This window comes from Rutilus rutilus (assembly GCF_951802725.1).
Source record: "Rutilus rutilus genome assembly, chromosome: 15".
Lineage (NCBI taxonomy): Eukaryota > Metazoa > Chordata > Actinopteri > Cypriniformes > Leuciscidae > Rutilus > Rutilus rutilus.
In genome coordinates, this window is record NC_140220.1 from 12,047,022 (window position 1) to 12,065,460 (window position 18,439).

Sequence of the window (18,439 nt, forward strand, 5' to 3'; positions counted from 1 at the left end):
CTCCATACTATGGAAGTCAATGGGACCCCTGGGCCTGTTTAGTTACCAACATTCTTCAAAATATATTCTTTTGTGTTCAGCAAAAGAAAGAAAGTCATACAGGTTTGGAACAACTTGAGGATCTAATCTATCCCTCAACAATCTATTCCTTTAACAAATTATATGGTGTAGTATCTACATATTGACAACCAAACTCCTTTCAAATCAAACATAGACATTGAGAAAATATCCCATATACTCTTTTATTAGTTTAAACCACAACACAAGGAGTTAGTGCAGCCATGGCGTCAGGGGCACAATACATGCTACATGTACAAAATAACTTTTAAATTGGAAAAGTTTGCCATCGCATGAATTTGGTGCGGTGCCTACGTAGGTAAACATTACAATGACAAAGGTTATGCTTGTGTAAAGCTCTTGACACTGGCAGAATGTACTTTCAAATGGAGCACAGAAATGTGCGTATTTAGAAATCGAGTCAGTGCTCAAAATGTGCAGTCGGTGCAAATGCCTGGATTTAAAAAGTAATAACATTAGGGTTGACCTTTAAAACCCTCAGTTAGAGTTCTCCTTTAAGAGCACTGTGTAAAAAGTATGATTAAATACAGTCTTGGACGGTTTCAGCTGTCAAGAACGAGTTGGGAGTTCCAACAGATCCATGTTTGAGGCAAAATCATCTTTAAACCTAATGACACAACTCAAAAATGATCTTCACAAATTCATTCCATGCCTGGGCCCCACATTAATCTGCACACTGATATGCAATTTATTTCATCTGATCACATTCTGAAGTGCATTCTGAAAATGCACAGCTTGTAAGTTTAATATGGGGATATTTCTTAATGGCATAATATTTCGACCATGAGAATGAATGCATGGTCTCAGTGGTGGAATTGTTCTCACCGATTACATTCGGTCACATTTAACCCCCTCACATGTGCTGTACATGCTAGACATAGAAGGTGTAGTATACTAGCCTTTTCCCATCTAGTGCACCACATCCGAAGATCTTTGCAAAACCAATGAATTATCCATCTAATTCTATTGCACAACTCAAATTTCAATAGCTGTTTTTTCTTTTAAATAAGGCTTGTTATCATTCTTTATGCAGGATGCAAATGAGGGAAGTATTCTTAAGGCAAACCTAATGGCATGCAAAGAAACTACATTTATATTCACCAACAGTACAAGCACATTTGAAGGGAAAAGTTCTTGTTAGACATGAGCTTATCTTTTTGTCCATCCAGACGAGTGGGTAAATCCGGAGTAGTTACGATTACCATAAGAATCAGTTCGGTTGACATTACGCAGTATATGGTACACATAGCTAGCATCAGTACAATAAATAGTAGCTCGATTTAATACAGCACATCAATGATGCGCAAGCTCCAGTGGATTCAGAAGGTACTTTGCACACTCTTCACATATTGGCAGTTAATTTTGACAACTTAATATGTATGTATATTAATATTCATATAATTCTATTTGTGCATGTATGTGTGTATGCATGGCATGTTCTGTATGTGTGCAAAGGTGTTTGTGTGGGTGCGTACGTGAAATTCGTTAGCAAAGAACATTCTCATGCACACAAGTGTTTCAAACACAGGAAGCGGATTCATTGAAAGGTAGTCCAAGCAACTTTTTTTATCAGTGGAAATAGCTGCAAACTGAATGGAACATTAATCATTTGTGCAGTCCCTGGCTCTTTTCCGAGACGCTCATTTTTGCAGGTCACACTGCAGCAGTAATACAATGGAGGGATCACCCTTTGCTGCTTCTTTAAACTCTTCCAATGAGATCTGGTCGTCGTTGTTCTTATCCATCTTACTGAAGATTTTGTCGACCCGTTGCTCGGGCGTCAGGCCGTCCTCGTTCATCTTCATCATGATAACAGTCCCCACCATCTTGTAGATTGCCTTGAAATGAGAAAAGCAGAACAATTTAGATTCAAATCTTTTGGAAAGTCAGAGTCAATCCCCCCTCCATTTCCTGTCCACTCTCTCTCTAACCATGAGGGGGCGACTCACTCCACATAGAACAGTGGTCCTCCTCAAACGTTTTGACTCCTAAACTCCTAAATAGGTACCTACTCAAGAGAGTATGCGACTTCGGACGCAGCCCTAGGCATTCCCATTGGGCTAGCCCATTGTCCACAACAATATTTGAAAGCCCCATGTATTTTACAGTTGTTTATGATTCTCTGGATAAGGATTAAAGGGTTAGTTCACCCAAAAATGAAAATTCTGTCAGTAATTACTCACCCTCATGTTGTTCCAACCATGTAAGTCTTTCGTTCATCTTCGGAACACAAATTAAGATATTTTTGATGAAATCTGACAGAATTTTGACTCCTCCATAGGCTTCCAGTGTGACCGAAACTAACCGGCCCAGAATAGTTATTAAAACATCGTTAAAATAGTCCAAGTAACTACAGTGGCACCACATTAAGTTTATCATGCGACGAGAATACTTTTTGTGCGCAAAAACAAACAAAAATAACGACTTTATTCCACTTTTCATTTCCTTCTCTCTGGGCCTCGTAGTGTTTTTGCGCTGCGCGTCTGTGTTGCACGTCATCACGCAACACACACATGACCGGCGTCGGCCAATAGTGAGCCTACGTGGTGACGTGTAACACAGACGGGCTGCGCAAAAACACTACGCGAACCAACTAGAGGTCCAGAGAGAAGGAAATTAATAGTGGAATAAAGTCGTTATTTTTGTTTGTTTTTGCGCACAAAAAGTATTCTCGTCGCTTGATATACTTAAGATTGAGCCACTGGAGTCACTTGGACTATATTAACGATCTCTTTAATAACTTTTCTGGGCCAGCAAGTTTCGGTCACACTGGAAGCCTATGGAGGAGTGAAACATGGCTCAGATTTCATCAAAAATATCTTAATTTGTGTTCCGAAGATGAACGAAGGTCTTACGCGGTTGGAACAACATGAGGGTGAGTAATTACTGACAGAATTTTAATTTTTGGGTGAACTAACCCTTTAAGGATAAGAATTTAAGAAATATTTTTACCAACAATTTCTACCCTAAAAATTGTTTTAGGGATGCACCGATATGAACCCTTTGCCCGATAATTCTTTATATTTAAAAAAGCGGGTAACCAATATATTGGCAGAGAAACCTGATTACAAATACAAAAGTCTCCCCACCATTAAAAGCCACGTCCCAAGCACACAATTCAAATGTTCTCATTATAATTATATGTAGTCTATATTACATACTTGCATTGTACATGTTGCACTTAACTGTATTTTCCTTTTTTGAAGTGATTCCAGTCATATTTCAAGCAATTCGCAACCATCATGGCGAACAGTGCACATCTGAGGTGTCTCAGCTGATGGACATAATCCATTATTTATCGGCTTTAATATATTAGCCACATTTTCTTATCGGGCAGATATCGATAACATTAAAAATGAACATATATCGGCCGCTACCGATATGGTGGCCGATATATCGTGCATCCCTAAAATATTTCAGAGCTTGGAACACATTTCTTGAAACTATGCCTCGTATTCTCAAAACTATAAACACAAATCCATAACGTTTCACCCAATTCCCCAAACATCCTATTTTCAGGTCAAAATGAAGCTCTACACTCAAAACCATTCACTCTTGCTGAAAAACCAAACTTTGCCCTCAGACAGGACACACAAGCCCTCAAAATCACACACACTACAACATTGTCTAAGTCACTGGTGCAATAAATTCAAAACAACATTTCCAAAACTGGTAAGTTATGTTGCTTGTGGTTCCCCCCATCACAAACCTTTTCACATGATGAACACAAAAGACACAACCAATGGATACATTGGCACATTTTTATTCATTCATGTACTACACAGTACAACACACACACACAACATTTTTTTTTTTTTTTTTTCTGTTTTACTCTTTTCTTCTTTCTTTTTTTACTCTCTCCTCTAATTGTTTTTAAATATTTACTTACAGTAAGATGTGTGTGACCATCATATGACAGTAAAAGAGCACACACAAACCATATTCTAATATGGAATTGTATTGGAATGGTAAAGAGTGTTGTTACGTGACAGGAGGGCCTCCACTCAAGGATACAATATGATGAACAAGTCTAAGAATGTTCCACATATGGTTGAAATACCATCATTGGCCTAGAAAGATAACATTCTGGGAGTCAAGACTATAAAGGATGAAGGATGCCCTCCCTTCACTGTCACACTCTGCAGCCACTCTGTGTGACTGTACGACTGCTGGCCTTTTCTTGCAAGAAAATACACCTCATCAAAGACTATTGGAAATGTTTGTCTCTTATTCAGTGACAGATTTTGTTTGCCACCACACCTCCCTGAAGGTTCTCGAGGCGACGGTGAAGCGACTCAAATTTGGCCTTACTCGTAGCCCAGCTTCCCTCATAGTCATACCGTTGACAAAGACATGGACAAGTGACTTGAATTTCATCTGAGACTGCTTGTCTTCTTGTCCTTGCCCTTCCTCCTCCTCATTCTTATCCCTCTTCCTTCATGTCTTTCTGGATCCATTGTTCCAAAACTCAAACTGATTTGGGCCCTTTTATATATCTATTGAAGGTTCTGATTGATGTGTGTTAAATTTTGACTTTTAGTGTTTCCACTTGGGTAATTGTGTGCTAACTGAGCTGAAGCTGTGCTGACTTGAGTGAACAATTTTGAATGCTAGTGCTTTCTAAATGACAACATGGTCTAGGCAATGAGAAATGAAGGGATTTGTGTGTAGAGTTTTGCAGTGACAGTTCAACAAATCTGACTCATGTGTCAAAACAGGGAATAGTGTTTATAGTTTGCTTTTTGATAAATGGCATTATGGTTTTGAAATTTTAGTTCAAAAGCCTGGTTATAGTGTTTAAGCAATCGAGAAAAACTGTAATAGACATAGAACAAGAAAAAAAATTAGCATTAAAATATACCGAAACAATTTAAAATCAAGACATTTATTTTAATTCACCCCCTCAACAAATGTTTTCTTTTTTTTTCTTTGAGTAACCAAAGTACTTCTTTCACAGTCTTGAAAAACCTGGATAATATGAGGTAGACTAATTTTAAAAGTGTGAAATCCATTCTCATGGTCCATTTCTAGACTTGGAAAATTCATGTAAATGATCTAAATGTTTTAATACATTTTTATAAATATATGAATTTTTCTAGTTATGCCAAGCTCTAAAATATTTTATTCGATAGAAATTGTGAGAAAAACATATTTATGTTATTCAGTAAAGCATGAAAATTGTAAAAGTCAGTGGGCCTTTAAAACATGTTGTGGACAGTTGGGGCCTTGGGGTTGACAATCACTGCTATAAAATAAAACAGCTTTTCTTATGTGGCTTAAATTTTAATTTAGTTTTGATTATCTTTCATTGCTTTACGCAAGTAAACAGAAGAACAGACTGAATCGAGTACCTCAATGATCTCAAGCATCTCAACTCGTGTGATTTTGCCGTCTCCATCCAGGTCGTACATGTTAAAGGCCCAGTTGAGTTTCTGTTCGAAGCTGCCTCGTGATGTGATGGACAGGGCACAGATGAACTCTCTGAAGTCGATGGTGCCGTCTCCATTCTTGTCGAAGGTTCTGAAAGCGTGCTGAGCAAACTTTGAGGCATCACCATAAGGAAAAAACTGCAAAAGAGGAAAGACAATACAATTAATCAATTTATAATCAATATTGTTTTAATTGGTCATCTAAGTTTATGTTTGTTTGTTTTTATCTGTCCTAAAATTCATTTTCTATCTTGATAGTCTTTTGAAAAATGCCTTTAAAATAACAAAAGCCATGGTCATTAAAGACAAAAGATTCAAATCAATCATTTTCAGCAACCCCTCTCAATTCTAAGTCTCAAAGTCCCTGAACCTGAGCAAAGCATATTCCTGAAAGTCTTATTTGGGATTGGTTATTTTTATTTAAAAAAATTACGAAATTAATACTTTTATTCAGCAAGACCACATTAAATTGATCTGAAGTGACAGTAAGGACATTTACAATGCTATAAAAATGAATGCAGTTTTTTATTCATCCAAGAATCCTGAAAAAAAATCATGGTTTCCACAAAAATATTAAGCAGCACAACTGTTTTCAACATTGATAATATAATAAGAAATGTTTCTTGAGCACCAAATCAGCATATTAGAATCATCTTTGAAGAATCATGCAAAAATTAAGCTGTCATGACTGAATTATTATTTTTTTTTATATATATATATTCAAATAGAAAACAGTTATTTTAAACTGAATAAAATTTTACAATATCTTTTTCTGTATTTTCGACGAAATAAATGCAGCCTTGGTGAGCATAAGATACTTCTTTCATAAACATTAAAAGATCCTTCCGACCCCACATTTTTGAATGGTAGCGTACGTCCTTTAATTACAGAAGTAATTTAATTTTTTTTAAAGCAGCAGCATTGAAAAGGTACTGAATCACAGGAATGACCTCAATACTGTTATTTCTGTTGGTCAGAAATGCTCATCTTTATATTTTCTCCTATTAAAAAACTGCTTCATTTTAGTGCTGCGGGACTTTAATTGTCATTTTGTTGCATCAAGCTGAAACAACAGGAACTTCACAGATAGCACTATGTATGCAGGAGATCTGAGTGTATGTGTACAGTATGTGTGTTAACTCAGGCAATCAACACCCAGCGCAGTGCCTGCCTCATTGCAGAAGAGGGCTGCAATGCGGAAGTGAGCTGTGCAGTCGGTACAAGAGCAGCACACAGCTTCTCTTTGAAGAAGGGCATCATTCCCCTTCTAATATTGTTACCCTCTCAGTGACTGAGGGCAAAAATTACATTCACCCGTTCCCAATGCAGTCCCAGCCAAAGCACTATTTGTCACCTATAGTGCCCAAAACACCACTGGATTTGCAATCTAATGAGCAACAGGGGGAGATAAAGGGTTTTCATGCTGGCGCCAAGATGAAGACACTCATATAAAGTGAAGATTTATAGGCACCACTGACAACTAATATATGATGTTTTCTAACCCGAAAGGGAAATGCAAATACATTAAGGTCTTTTTTGAGCAAATGCAATAGCTGAGAATTGCAAGTGTATCACTCCATATTTGAGAAGCCAGTGTAAATGTTTTTAAATGTTACCTAACCTCACATTTGAGTTATTTGCCTGCTAAATATTAAACGATGGAATCACTGGAGTGTGATGGCAGGGCTGAACTAAGCTAATAATAAATTCTGAGCACTTAGGAACAGATGCCATGCTCAAAGACTGGGAAATGAGATTCTCATAGTTTGCACCAAATGGGAGAAAAGAGTGTGTGATTGTGTACCAAATGTGCCTGCAACATCATGCCTATATGGGGAGCTGGCAATGGTCCTCATGAGGCTTAATAAATACACAAAATAATGTCTTTATGAAAATATATTTAAAAAAAAAAATCAATAAAAAACTTTAAGTACTGACAAAAATAGTTAAGTAAACAATTTTTTTTATTTTGCAGTGCAACCCAAACTAAAATTCTAGCATGAGATACACTATATCTGATACACTTTGCACTGCACATATACTTGAACACAAGACACCAACACACAAACCGCAGTGGTCTTTGATTTCATCAGAAAGAAAGAAAAATCAAGTGATCCAACACAGCGTCACACTGTGATAATGCAGCATGCTCACATATATCAAAGAGTTTTACAGTGTCAAACTCCTCCAGAAAGCAGAAGGCCTCTGGGAAAGTACAGGTCTGGTCATAAGCCCCTGCCAGACTGGCACTGGGTGGAGAAGAGAGAGCTGAGACAGGAAGTAATGCACACTGTGATGTACCCTGCACACATGCAAAATGATTCTCTCATGGGGCTGGCCCTTCTGCTCCATATGGCCTTGCCCTTCACCAAAGTAGAGGAGAGCAAAAGAAAACAAACAAAGTGCAAGTCATGAAGAACTGAAGAACTGGAGAGCTGCCGCTGGGCTGGCCGACCCTCTACATACGTTTTTCCGTGCGAATCTGGCAGGTTATGAAATGTTTTGTTATGTAAAAGAGAGTTTTTTTAATAACTATCTAGGGCAAGGCTGTGTGAAATTCTCGAATTTCACATCACATTAATATTCTTCTTTTCACTTTGTTTTGGATCCAAGCACAATCCGAATGTAGAAATAGATCTCCACATGTACATTAGATCTGTCAGGGGATGTGTTGTTATCACATGAGAATGCCACCTGATCAGGTTCCAAGTATCTGTTATTCTCTGATGAGTACATAAAGTGTTGCATACATTTGTGTTTTTATAATGTCTTTTTACAGTAGATTGGTTGTGTTAAAGGAAACTAAAATGACAATTCTGCCATCATTTACTCGCTCTAATGTCCTTGGCTGTATTATTTAATTTCTTCTGTGAAACAAAAGGACATTTTCAACAGGCTGTCCGATCTGCTTTTTTTTTATTTTTTTCATATAAGGAAAGTGGATGGTATTCTAGTTGCCAAGTTGCAAAATGGACCATAAAAGAGAAGAAAAATACAATTTGTGTGTAATATAGACATACTATTTAAAAGTTTGAGGACAGTAAGACTTTTTTTGTAAGAAATTTATATTTTTATTCAGCAAGGGTGCTTTAAGTTGATAAAAAGTGTCAGTAAAGAAGGTTATAATGTTACAAAAGATTATTTAGAATAAATGTTTTTATTTAAACTCAAATAATCCAAAAATAAATTAAGCAGCTCAGCCATTTGACCATTTGTATTGTTAATATTAGGAAATGTTCCTTGAGCACCAGATCAAAATATTAAAATGATTTCTGAAGAATCATGTGATTCTGAAGACTAGACTAATAGCTGGTAAAAATTCAGCTTTGCACATTACATTACATTGTAAAATATATGAAAATAGAAAAGATATTTTACATTGTGATATTTCACAATTTTTACTGTATTTTTGATCACATAAATGCTGCCTTGGTGAGCATAGGAGACCTCTTTCAAAAACATAAAAAAATCTTACCAACCCAAACATATAGAAACATTAGTGAACACTTTGAGCATGACAGTATTAATATCCATCTACTTTTGCTGTCCAGAACATAGCAGCTCAGAAATGTTCCTAACATCTCCTTCTGTGTTTCACAGAAGAAATAATTAATTATGGGGTTAGAATGACATGAGGAGTAATTGATGATCAAATCTTCATATTTGGGAGAACTGTCCCTTTAATGTATGGATACATATGCACAATTTAAAACTCTGAAGGACCTTTTTATAATAATAACAACTGTGAGACCATTTTTATTTTCAAAACTGCAGAGGAGAAGTGGTTTGGCTGGTAACTAAAACACTGTGGGTTTGAAATGATTCATTAGCTAACACCACTGTATCCATAAGTCAAGTCAAGTCACCTTTATTTATAAAGCGCTTTATACAATACAGATTGTTTCAAAGCAGCTTTACAGCGATAAACAGGAAAATGATGCATTTCGGCAGTTGTTCAGCTGAAGTCAGTTCAGTGTTGATTCAGTTCCATTGTAAAGATCATGAATTATCAAATGAGTTCATTTATCTATTAAGCAGTTCTGCAAAAAATTACAGTTCTCATACAACAGTGTCAAGGTACAGTCAGATCAATAATATTGTTGAATATTAAGTGTCCACAACTAAGCAAGTCCTGAATAAGACAATTAACCCCAAACTTCTCAAGGTTGACTGTCTTTGTAGAAAAGAAATTGTGTTAGTCGCTTTGGATAAATGGATCTGCTAACTAAATAAATGTAAATGAGTGAGAAGGTGAGAAAGACTCCCGGTGAGAATACAAGGGTGAGAGAGACAGCCTGCCTTTACACAGTTGTTGAATTAAACTGATGAAGGGTGTGAGGCGAACTGCACGACCACAGAAACCCCTGCAGAGTCCAGCCACTAAAAGCCTGTGTAATCAGAGCACAAACTGATGCCAACCTTAGCCACGTCTGAGACAGTCTACACCATCCCTGTCACGCTGCTCCTAATGCAGGCCATTTAACGGTGCGAAAGTCATGGATATTTCCTCGAGGGGCAGCGTATCAGAGTACCTGAACCTATTAAAAGTGCACAGTGGAATTTAATGCCTGAACATCCAGGATGGTGAAAACAACAGTGGAATGAATGAAGCATTATTCACCATGTTTCTTTTGTCTAATAAACTTCATTTGACAGATGCTTTTATAACACATTCAGGAGTTTTTCATTTTTTTTTCACTTTTAAAAACAGTAATAATTCAATATTGTTATCAAAATCTGTTTAAACTTTTGGACTAATCTAAAGAAATCCCATAAAGATTATATTCAATGACATTAAATTAGTCTTTTTAACTATATTTTTATTGTATAATTACTGTATAATTATATACATATATATATTATATATATAGGTTTTTTTCTTTAGATAAAATTTGTTTTATACAAAATTGTATAAATTTTTTAAACATAATTGTATCAATTTGATTATCTACCATTTATTGATTGTTGGTCATAAAAAAAGAAACAATTGACGACTTATCGGTATTGGCCATTTTCTTCTTTTTAATATCTTTAATTAATCAACCTCACTAACTGACTACTTCAACCATCATGACTCTTCTCTTGACTTTATCAGTGTGTTCCCCGTGAGCGTGGCATTGCTACACAGTTGAGGTTACAGGACCAGAAGACAGCACTACAGGGTATAAATGTTCTCGGCAAGAAATACAGATTCAGATTCTCATACTTGCCATCAGACATGCACAAAAAGCACATTCCTACATCATCTAAGTCACCATGCCAGCTGCCATCACTGTCATCACACATATAAACCTCCACAGTGAGCAAAGGAGAGACAGCTGTTGAGGGCTCAGCGTGCAGTTCAAATGAAGTGGCTTCTACAGCAGGTCTGACCTCAGTGGTGATAATACTAACTGGGTGGATGGTAATGCCTCTGCTGGAAGACTGCCATATCTCTCAACAAAACACACATACAGTACATACAGTACCCAAACACGGGTCAACATAATCAGACGCCTACTATAAGAAACAGCTGTAAGATAGTGGCAGCACTCATTTTGAGTACTTCATGATAACCAATGAGTTCTTCTATTTATTTAAACTGATTAATTCTTCATCAGAATTCCTTTTATAGATACCTGCAATGTGCACAAACCCTTTACAAGTGACTATCCTGAGATGGTCACTATAAGTCAGTTATAAGAGCCCTATAAAAAGGAATTAGACACTGGCAAAACATCTACTATATTATAATGAAATATTGATGATATGCTGCTTGCAAAAATTGTATTTAATCAGAATGCTAATCTAATTTTGAAATGCCTTTTTTCCAAGTGGTGTTATTAAGGCATCTACCAGCAGGGGGTAACAGTGCCATGATAACCACCAAAGCTTAACCCTTTAAATACAAAAAACACTATGGGCCAGATTTACAAACAGCTTGCGCCAGCGCAAACCCTCTTTTGGCGTATAAAAACTACTGTCAGGATTTACCAAGACACGCAGTGGAAAACATAGTGCTAAAAATGCATAGACAGGGTTGTTTTTGCAGCTGAACTTATTGCATATGTATTTAACTGAATCACGCAAGGTGATTGACCTAAGGTCAATTTACTGGTATTTGCGACATTATTTACCGCCCAAAAAAGCATGTTTTAAACCAGACGCTAATTTACGCTGCTCTTGGTTGATTTTTTGGATTTTGCGCTCTCACGCTAATTTGCCCTGTTTAGTAAATCTGGCCCTAATGTTAGTATTATTCATTTATACTATTATTGTCATGTTTCAGTCCATGTTTGGACTTTCTGTTTGTATCTTTGATAAGTTCCTGTGTTCATTTGTTCTGTTTCCCGCCACTCCTTTGTTTCTATGGTAACTGTCATTATGAGTTTTTGTCCCAGCTGTGTCTGATTAATTATCTCGTTTCTGTTTGCTATTTAGGATGCTCCCTTGCTTTGTCCAGTCTCCGTTTCCTTAATGTGTGTTTTCCCTGCCCGTCAGCTTGTTCCAGAGAGTTATTATGAAAGTTTGCATCTTTAATCGGAGTCTTCAGTCTGTGCCTGAGATAACCTCACTATGACAATTATATTATTATTTATTAAGCTTTTATTTTTTCAGGTTTCATTTTTGTTCATTTTTATGTGCTTTTGTCATTTTTATTATTTTAATCATTTTAGCACTTAAACTTATTTTGTTTCAGTTAGTTGTCAAGGTAAAATTTCTAATTTTCATTTAAGTTTTTCAAGTTTAGGTTTTTCATATAATATTCATATCTTAGTTTATTTCTGCTTTTTCAATCAACAAAAACATTTGTTAATAGTTTTAGTGAACAATATTAACTGAGGTTTGTTGGCATTGTGTTGTCAGTATGACCTAGTCTTTACAGGTGAAGTATGTCATTTCTGTGCAAATAAAGGTACTGCAAAAATAATGCTTTTCAAAAACACATCTACTACCTCCTGTCGAATTGTCCCGCCTGTCTTGGGTTGAATTGACTGGTAGTCCAGGCCCAAACTCACGTCATTGTTGATTGGTTGATATGTCAGGACGTAACGTTTTGAAAGCACCACAGTGTTTTCTTCAGGACAAAGTCAGCTTAAGAATGGCTTATTTATTGTTGTCAGTAATTACACAAATTAAATAGAAAAAAAAATCATAAAACATTACTGTGATAACAGCACACTAAAAACAGCATGCTGTCAGCACACTACTGTTTTGTCTCTAAATTTATCCTTTTTCAAGTATCATCACTGAAAATATGAAAGAACTAAAACAAAAACTTACCTTTTTAACAGAAAATAACACACTTATCCTTTTAAGATAAAAAATGATCCACTTTGTCACAGAATATTTGACTTCACAACACAAAAATGTACCAAGAAAATGAATTACACATCACTGGTTCCCATCCACTCCTCTATACGAGAACATTTTAAAAGCCTTTTTCTTCCTTTACAAAGTGCTTCTCTTCAAGCGCATGAATCATGAATAAACAATGTCCTATAATTTATGCAACCTTGCCTTTCCTCCCAACATACACAAGTTACTTCATGACAGGCCAAGGAAAGCGTTCAGAAGGTGAATGCCACAACGACATGATGTCATCCTCCGGTGGAGAAAATAAGTGAAATTAAAGAACTCTCTGATTCAGCAAAAGACAGTGAAATTAGCATGATAATGAGCATCGCTAAGCTCAGATATGCATTATGTAAACTGATGGTGGCATGTTGTTCTGGGCTTTTGCACTTGAGTTGGAGCTATAAAAAACTAAAATTCAAGCTCTTCAGATCAACTGCATACCTATTGAATTGTTGATCACTAGCCTATGACATGCTTTGGCAATAAATGTCTAATTAGCCATTTCCAGGAAATAATGCACATAATTTACACAGGGATATTTCATGCAAATTATCAAATAAACACTTTGCATTTCTCCTAAAAGGACTAGCCATGTTTGAATTGCCTGAGGAGGTTGCAATGTCATGTCATGCCATCTCATATTACAGATCTGGATTTTCTCAGTTTGTTGCAGCTGCACTGTAATGCTTGATGTGATTAGTGTGCTTGATGTGTGCAAGTGGTGCAACTATGAGAATTGCATTGTCAATGGCCAAAAGATCCACTGTCAACTCCAAAGAAACAATATTGGGTTGCCTGAACGACTAGTCGACTATTTAGTCTTAAGGAAGCCCTGAATAATTAGGCTGGCAGTTAGACAGAGTACAATGAATCATTCTAATAGGCTGATTTGGTGCTCAATAGGTTTGTTGCGATAGTCGGTGTTACCGGTGATACACGGTGTTTAACCCACCTACCGGTCATAGCACGTGACCACCGGCACCGTCCCCATCGTGTTGAAGTTTTAGCCTATAGTAATAAAGCACTTAATTCAGTTAGTGACTACGTGCCTTCGTAATTTAGCGTAAGCGGAACGAGCGCCGCAGTAAAGCAGCAGGTGTCCGATTTCATTTATCATTTGAGGAGAGTGAGGCGAGCTAACTGGCAAAGGATGGCGGATGATCTGGTTTCAAAGAAAAATGCAAAAGCACCTATTTGGAAATATTTTGGATTCAAACCAAATGCCAACAGGGAACCTGAAAACGTTAACGAGGCAACCTGTAAACTTTGCCTGATGAAAGTGGCAGCATCCGGAGGTAACACTTACGAATTTTTTTTTGCACTTAAGTCAAGTGTCCAGTGATTATTCGGGTAGGCTACCTTATTTAACGAAGTTTTTGATGTTCGTTCGTTTCATATTCGATGGTTGTGCCGCTTGTGCGGTGTTTTTTTTTTTTTTTTTTTTGCTGAAAACGGCAGGCACTTTATTTAACGAATAGTGATTTTTTTATATATAATTTCTTGTTTGATACTTGCACGATGTGTGCAGTGGTTCGTTTTGTTAATAAATGCACTTTAAAGGTGTTTCATAAGTGCTTTTGTTTAGTTTTTACATGGTGTGTTAAGTTATTATTCATTTTGCAATAAAGATGTGTGTAATGCAAGCGAGTATCTTATTGTTTTGTGTATTTTTATTAAAAATAAAATAAATTAACCCATGATTAATTCAAACAAATGCTACTGAATTGCCGCTAATTAAAGTGAAAGTAAATTGAGACGTGTGCACGTCCGCATTTTCGGCCACCCGAAATCCCCGACACGCAAACCCGGTGACACCGGGATTACCGTTTTTTTTACACGTCGATTAACCGGTGGAAAATATCCGTCACCGCAACATCCCTAGTGCTCAAGAAACATTTCTTATTATTATCAATCTTTAAAACAGCTGTGCTACTTAAAATTTATGTGGAAACTCGGATACTTATTTTAGGCTTCTTCGATGAATAGATCAAAAGAACAGCATTTATTTGAAATAGAAATTTTGTAATATTAAACAGTGTCAATTTTGATCAATTTAAGGTGTCCTTGCTGAAAAATGTCACTCCTAACCTTTTTTTTTATAGCATTAAGAGTACAGAAAGAAACTGCACCAAATGACAAAACAGTTGTAGAAAGAAAAAAAAAATCATTCTTTGCTTTCAGGATGCAGAAGATTCAAAAAGCACTACAAAATCCATCATTATCAGTGAGTTTTGCAAGCTACAACATTTAATTATATACATTAGCTGCTTGCTGTAGCCAGTCCAAACTAACCTCTCAGTCTAATACATTCTTCCCATTTGTATGATACAGTGTATCAAACCGGCTACAGATAGCTCTTAGGCCTCTGAAGTGCAATGCATTTCAACAAGATAATAAGGTCTCAAAGGAGCAGGACTAGGTTAAGGTAATGTCCTAAGAAGGAGGGTTAGCGCCACAAACAGAGCTGACTTCACTAACACGGGTCATGGATAATCACCCTCCCCTCTGCACTACTGATTGAATTATATGGGCAATGTGCCCAAGGGATAATTGAGCTTGGCTATCACAACCCTGCCATTACTACAACAGCCCCCAATAGCATTATGTAAACACTTTTTATTCCTAACCGTTCACTTCGAATCAGATTCTGAATGGGAAGAAAAAACAAACCATTTATTTATTTTCAATAAGGATGCAGTGCCGCAGCAATGCAATTTCCTTAATTTTCTGCAAATGACAGATTTGCTGACATTTCAGAGAACTGCTTTTCTTTTCAGTGCAATCAAACTTAATTTAAAACTGAGGACTCGATAAGGTTGGCATTTGTAATGAGAATTGAATCAATGGCCCACATAGCCCATAACAGTTGGGCTTTAGTGAACATTCACAAATAAAATCAAGAAAACAATCAAGCAAATTCATACTGCTAATACTATTTGAGTTGATGCTTCCTTACATTGTGTTGACTATTTATTAGGGGTGTAACAATAGTGCCATGATTCGGTTCAAGACACGATATTAATCTCACGTTACTTTAAACCAAGCCAAAATAGAATCAAAGACATAAACAGTTCACAAAAAGTACCATTCATTAAAATGCTAAATTTGGTACTACATCAGGAATGGACTTGAATAGGTTTGGCTCCTTCTCCCCTAAGCACAGAACAATGGTGACGCTAGAACAGAAATAATTAATTAATTAATAATTTCCTTAGCTAAAAATACAGAATAATGTTAGACAAATATGCATGCACATATATTCAAAAAAAGTTTTAAATACTTTATTTTATTTAAAAATCGATTTTATGTTTAAATTATTTATAATAATGAACAAATATGGAAGCTCAAATGTGTGACCTTCTGGGTTTATCATGTTTGACGTGCCACTGCCGTATCTGATGCAAAATTTTAACTTTAAACTTAAATTTCTGGTGAACTATACATGATTCATATTGTCACTATTTTTTTGTATTGTGATATATTGTGACAATATTCTGTTGCACACCTATATTTATTTAACTCTGCTCTTTCATTTGCCCTTTACAGAGAGGTTGCAGTGGAGTGGTTAAAGGTCTGGGCTGGTAATCCAAAGGTTGTACGATCTGACCCCAGTGGGCACGACCTTTGAACTGGAGAGAGCTACTGTGCCCCTAAGCAAGGCACTTAACCCCAGGTGAATATGTCGGATAAAATCAAATAGGAATCAGACAGATTAACAGGGTGGTACAAGCCCCCTTCAAGTGTCCGGCTAATCAAAAGCCCTCCTCTGAATGATGTATAAAGCATACCCGTCCCGACTGACCATAAATCACAGGCAAGCACGGTTCTCTGCTGGCGGGAGACCTTGAGGTGACATTGGGAAGTGAAACACCGGGCTGCTGTTGTGACCCAGAGCTAATCAAGAGACCCATCAGAGCATTTTCCACCCAGCCCTCGCACGTCACAAGAAGTCACATGGGGCAAGGCTGCGGTACACACAAACACATATGCTAGCCTTTCAGTTCCTCCAATAGATACAATGTGTGTTTGTTTGTCCCAGCCCATTTAAAAAAAATAAAATAAAATAAAATAAAATAAAATAAAATAAAATAAAATTTAATTTAATTTAATTTAATTAAATAAATTTAATTAAATACATTTAATTTAATTTAATTTAATTTAATTAAATACACATAATAGGTCATAAATTAGATTTTTTACATAGTACACCTCAGGCTGCACACTGAAAATGAATGACACAACACAACCAAACTAGAACACTCCCAAATGAAGCTGTTTACACTGTGGAGCCATCAAAACATTGTTGGTTTTAGCATCCTGACATCCAAATCCAATGTTAGCTTCCAACGTTTCCACTTCTGATGTCATTTCTAGCGAGAAATTACTATTGAAATAATGGAATATTTGCTTAGTTATCAATGAAGCTTGTTCTGTTTTGCTGTAGTGTCGATCATTACACCGTTACGCTGCCTCAGAAGTCTGTCCAAAATCTTGAGGAACCTTTGTGTGCAGACAATAGGGCAGTGAGGCAACAAGTCAGTTGCCTAAGTTTTCGGATGCACCCAATAAGTCAAGAGCATAATTTTCTTGATATTGAATTGAATCTTGTACACTGTCATTATCTAAAATAAAGCTAAACCAATCCACTAATATTAAAGCTTATGGTTGCTTTTTCATGTGTGAGTCATGCACTGCTTTGTGAGACTAACAAATATTCGTTTGATAGTGTAATTCCAAAACACTTAAATAGTTTTAAAAAAGGCATTATTAGGGGTTCAAGCACGAAGTGCTGAAACCCTATTGTAATTGTCCTGATTTTTATTATTTCTTATTATCTTTCATCGTGCAGCCCAAACCGTAAGTGCTGGAGACTTGAAACTTGGCCAGATGGTAGTACAAAAATCGAGGAGAGGTTGACAAAGCATGACCCCGATTGGCCCATAGGTGGCGCTACAGCAAGCAAAAGTACAAAATCGCTCATAACTCTAAGACCGTTAAAAAAAATTCCGCTATGTCGAATTTTGTCCAAAACCTACTTTTGCTAACTAGTCCCTGGTTTTTGGCCCGATCGGAACCAAACCAGTCTAGGATAATTCTCTGGACTCTCTAGATCAATAATTATTAAAAAAAGTTGAACTTTTGCATTTGGATGGCTGTAATAGGGTCATTTATAAAATGGGCCTGGCAAAATACACTAAAAAGCCTATAAATCCTAAATAAAAACTCAGAACTTCACAAAAATTGGTGAGCATATGTGACATAACATCATTAACAAGCATGCACAATTTCATGGAGATTGAACCAGCGCCACCCATGTTAAAAAGCTTTAAAACCATATATTTGGCTATGGTACATTGCCTGTATTGGCTGTAAATGGTCTTTTCCATCTATTATGTCAGTGGTTACATGCTTGCTAAATAAAACTTAATAACTTTTGATGCTTTTGTGCTTAAAGGCCTTAAATGCTTGAACCCCGATAAATGCTGCTTGCAGCTTTAATTATGATTATTATCATTATTAAATGCATAAATGTGAATAAATGCAAATGAACTGATAGACTGAATGAAATGTCTTATCAAAAACAAGGATTTCTT

At 36.4% G+C, this 18,439-nt stretch overlaps 1 protein-coding gene across 2 annotated transcripts in view; it reads right to left on the reverse strand.

The window, feature by feature from the left end:
• Positions 1–228: 228 nt before the first annotated feature.
• vsnl1a (visinin-like 1a) overlaps positions 229–18,439 on the reverse strand; it is a 67,000-nt gene continuing 48,789 nt past the window's right edge. For both annotated transcript variants that reach the window (XM_084431898.1, XM_084431897.1), the window contains exons 3-4: positions 5,430–5,645; positions 229–1,916 (exon numbers count right to left, since the gene is read on the reverse strand). In XM_084431898.1, the coding sequence (XP_084288024.1) occupies positions 1,719–1,916; positions 5,430–5,645 (414 nt within the window). In that variant the 3' untranslated portion in view covers positions 229–1,718. The remainder of the gene's footprint in view (positions 1,917–5,429; positions 5,646–18,439) is intronic.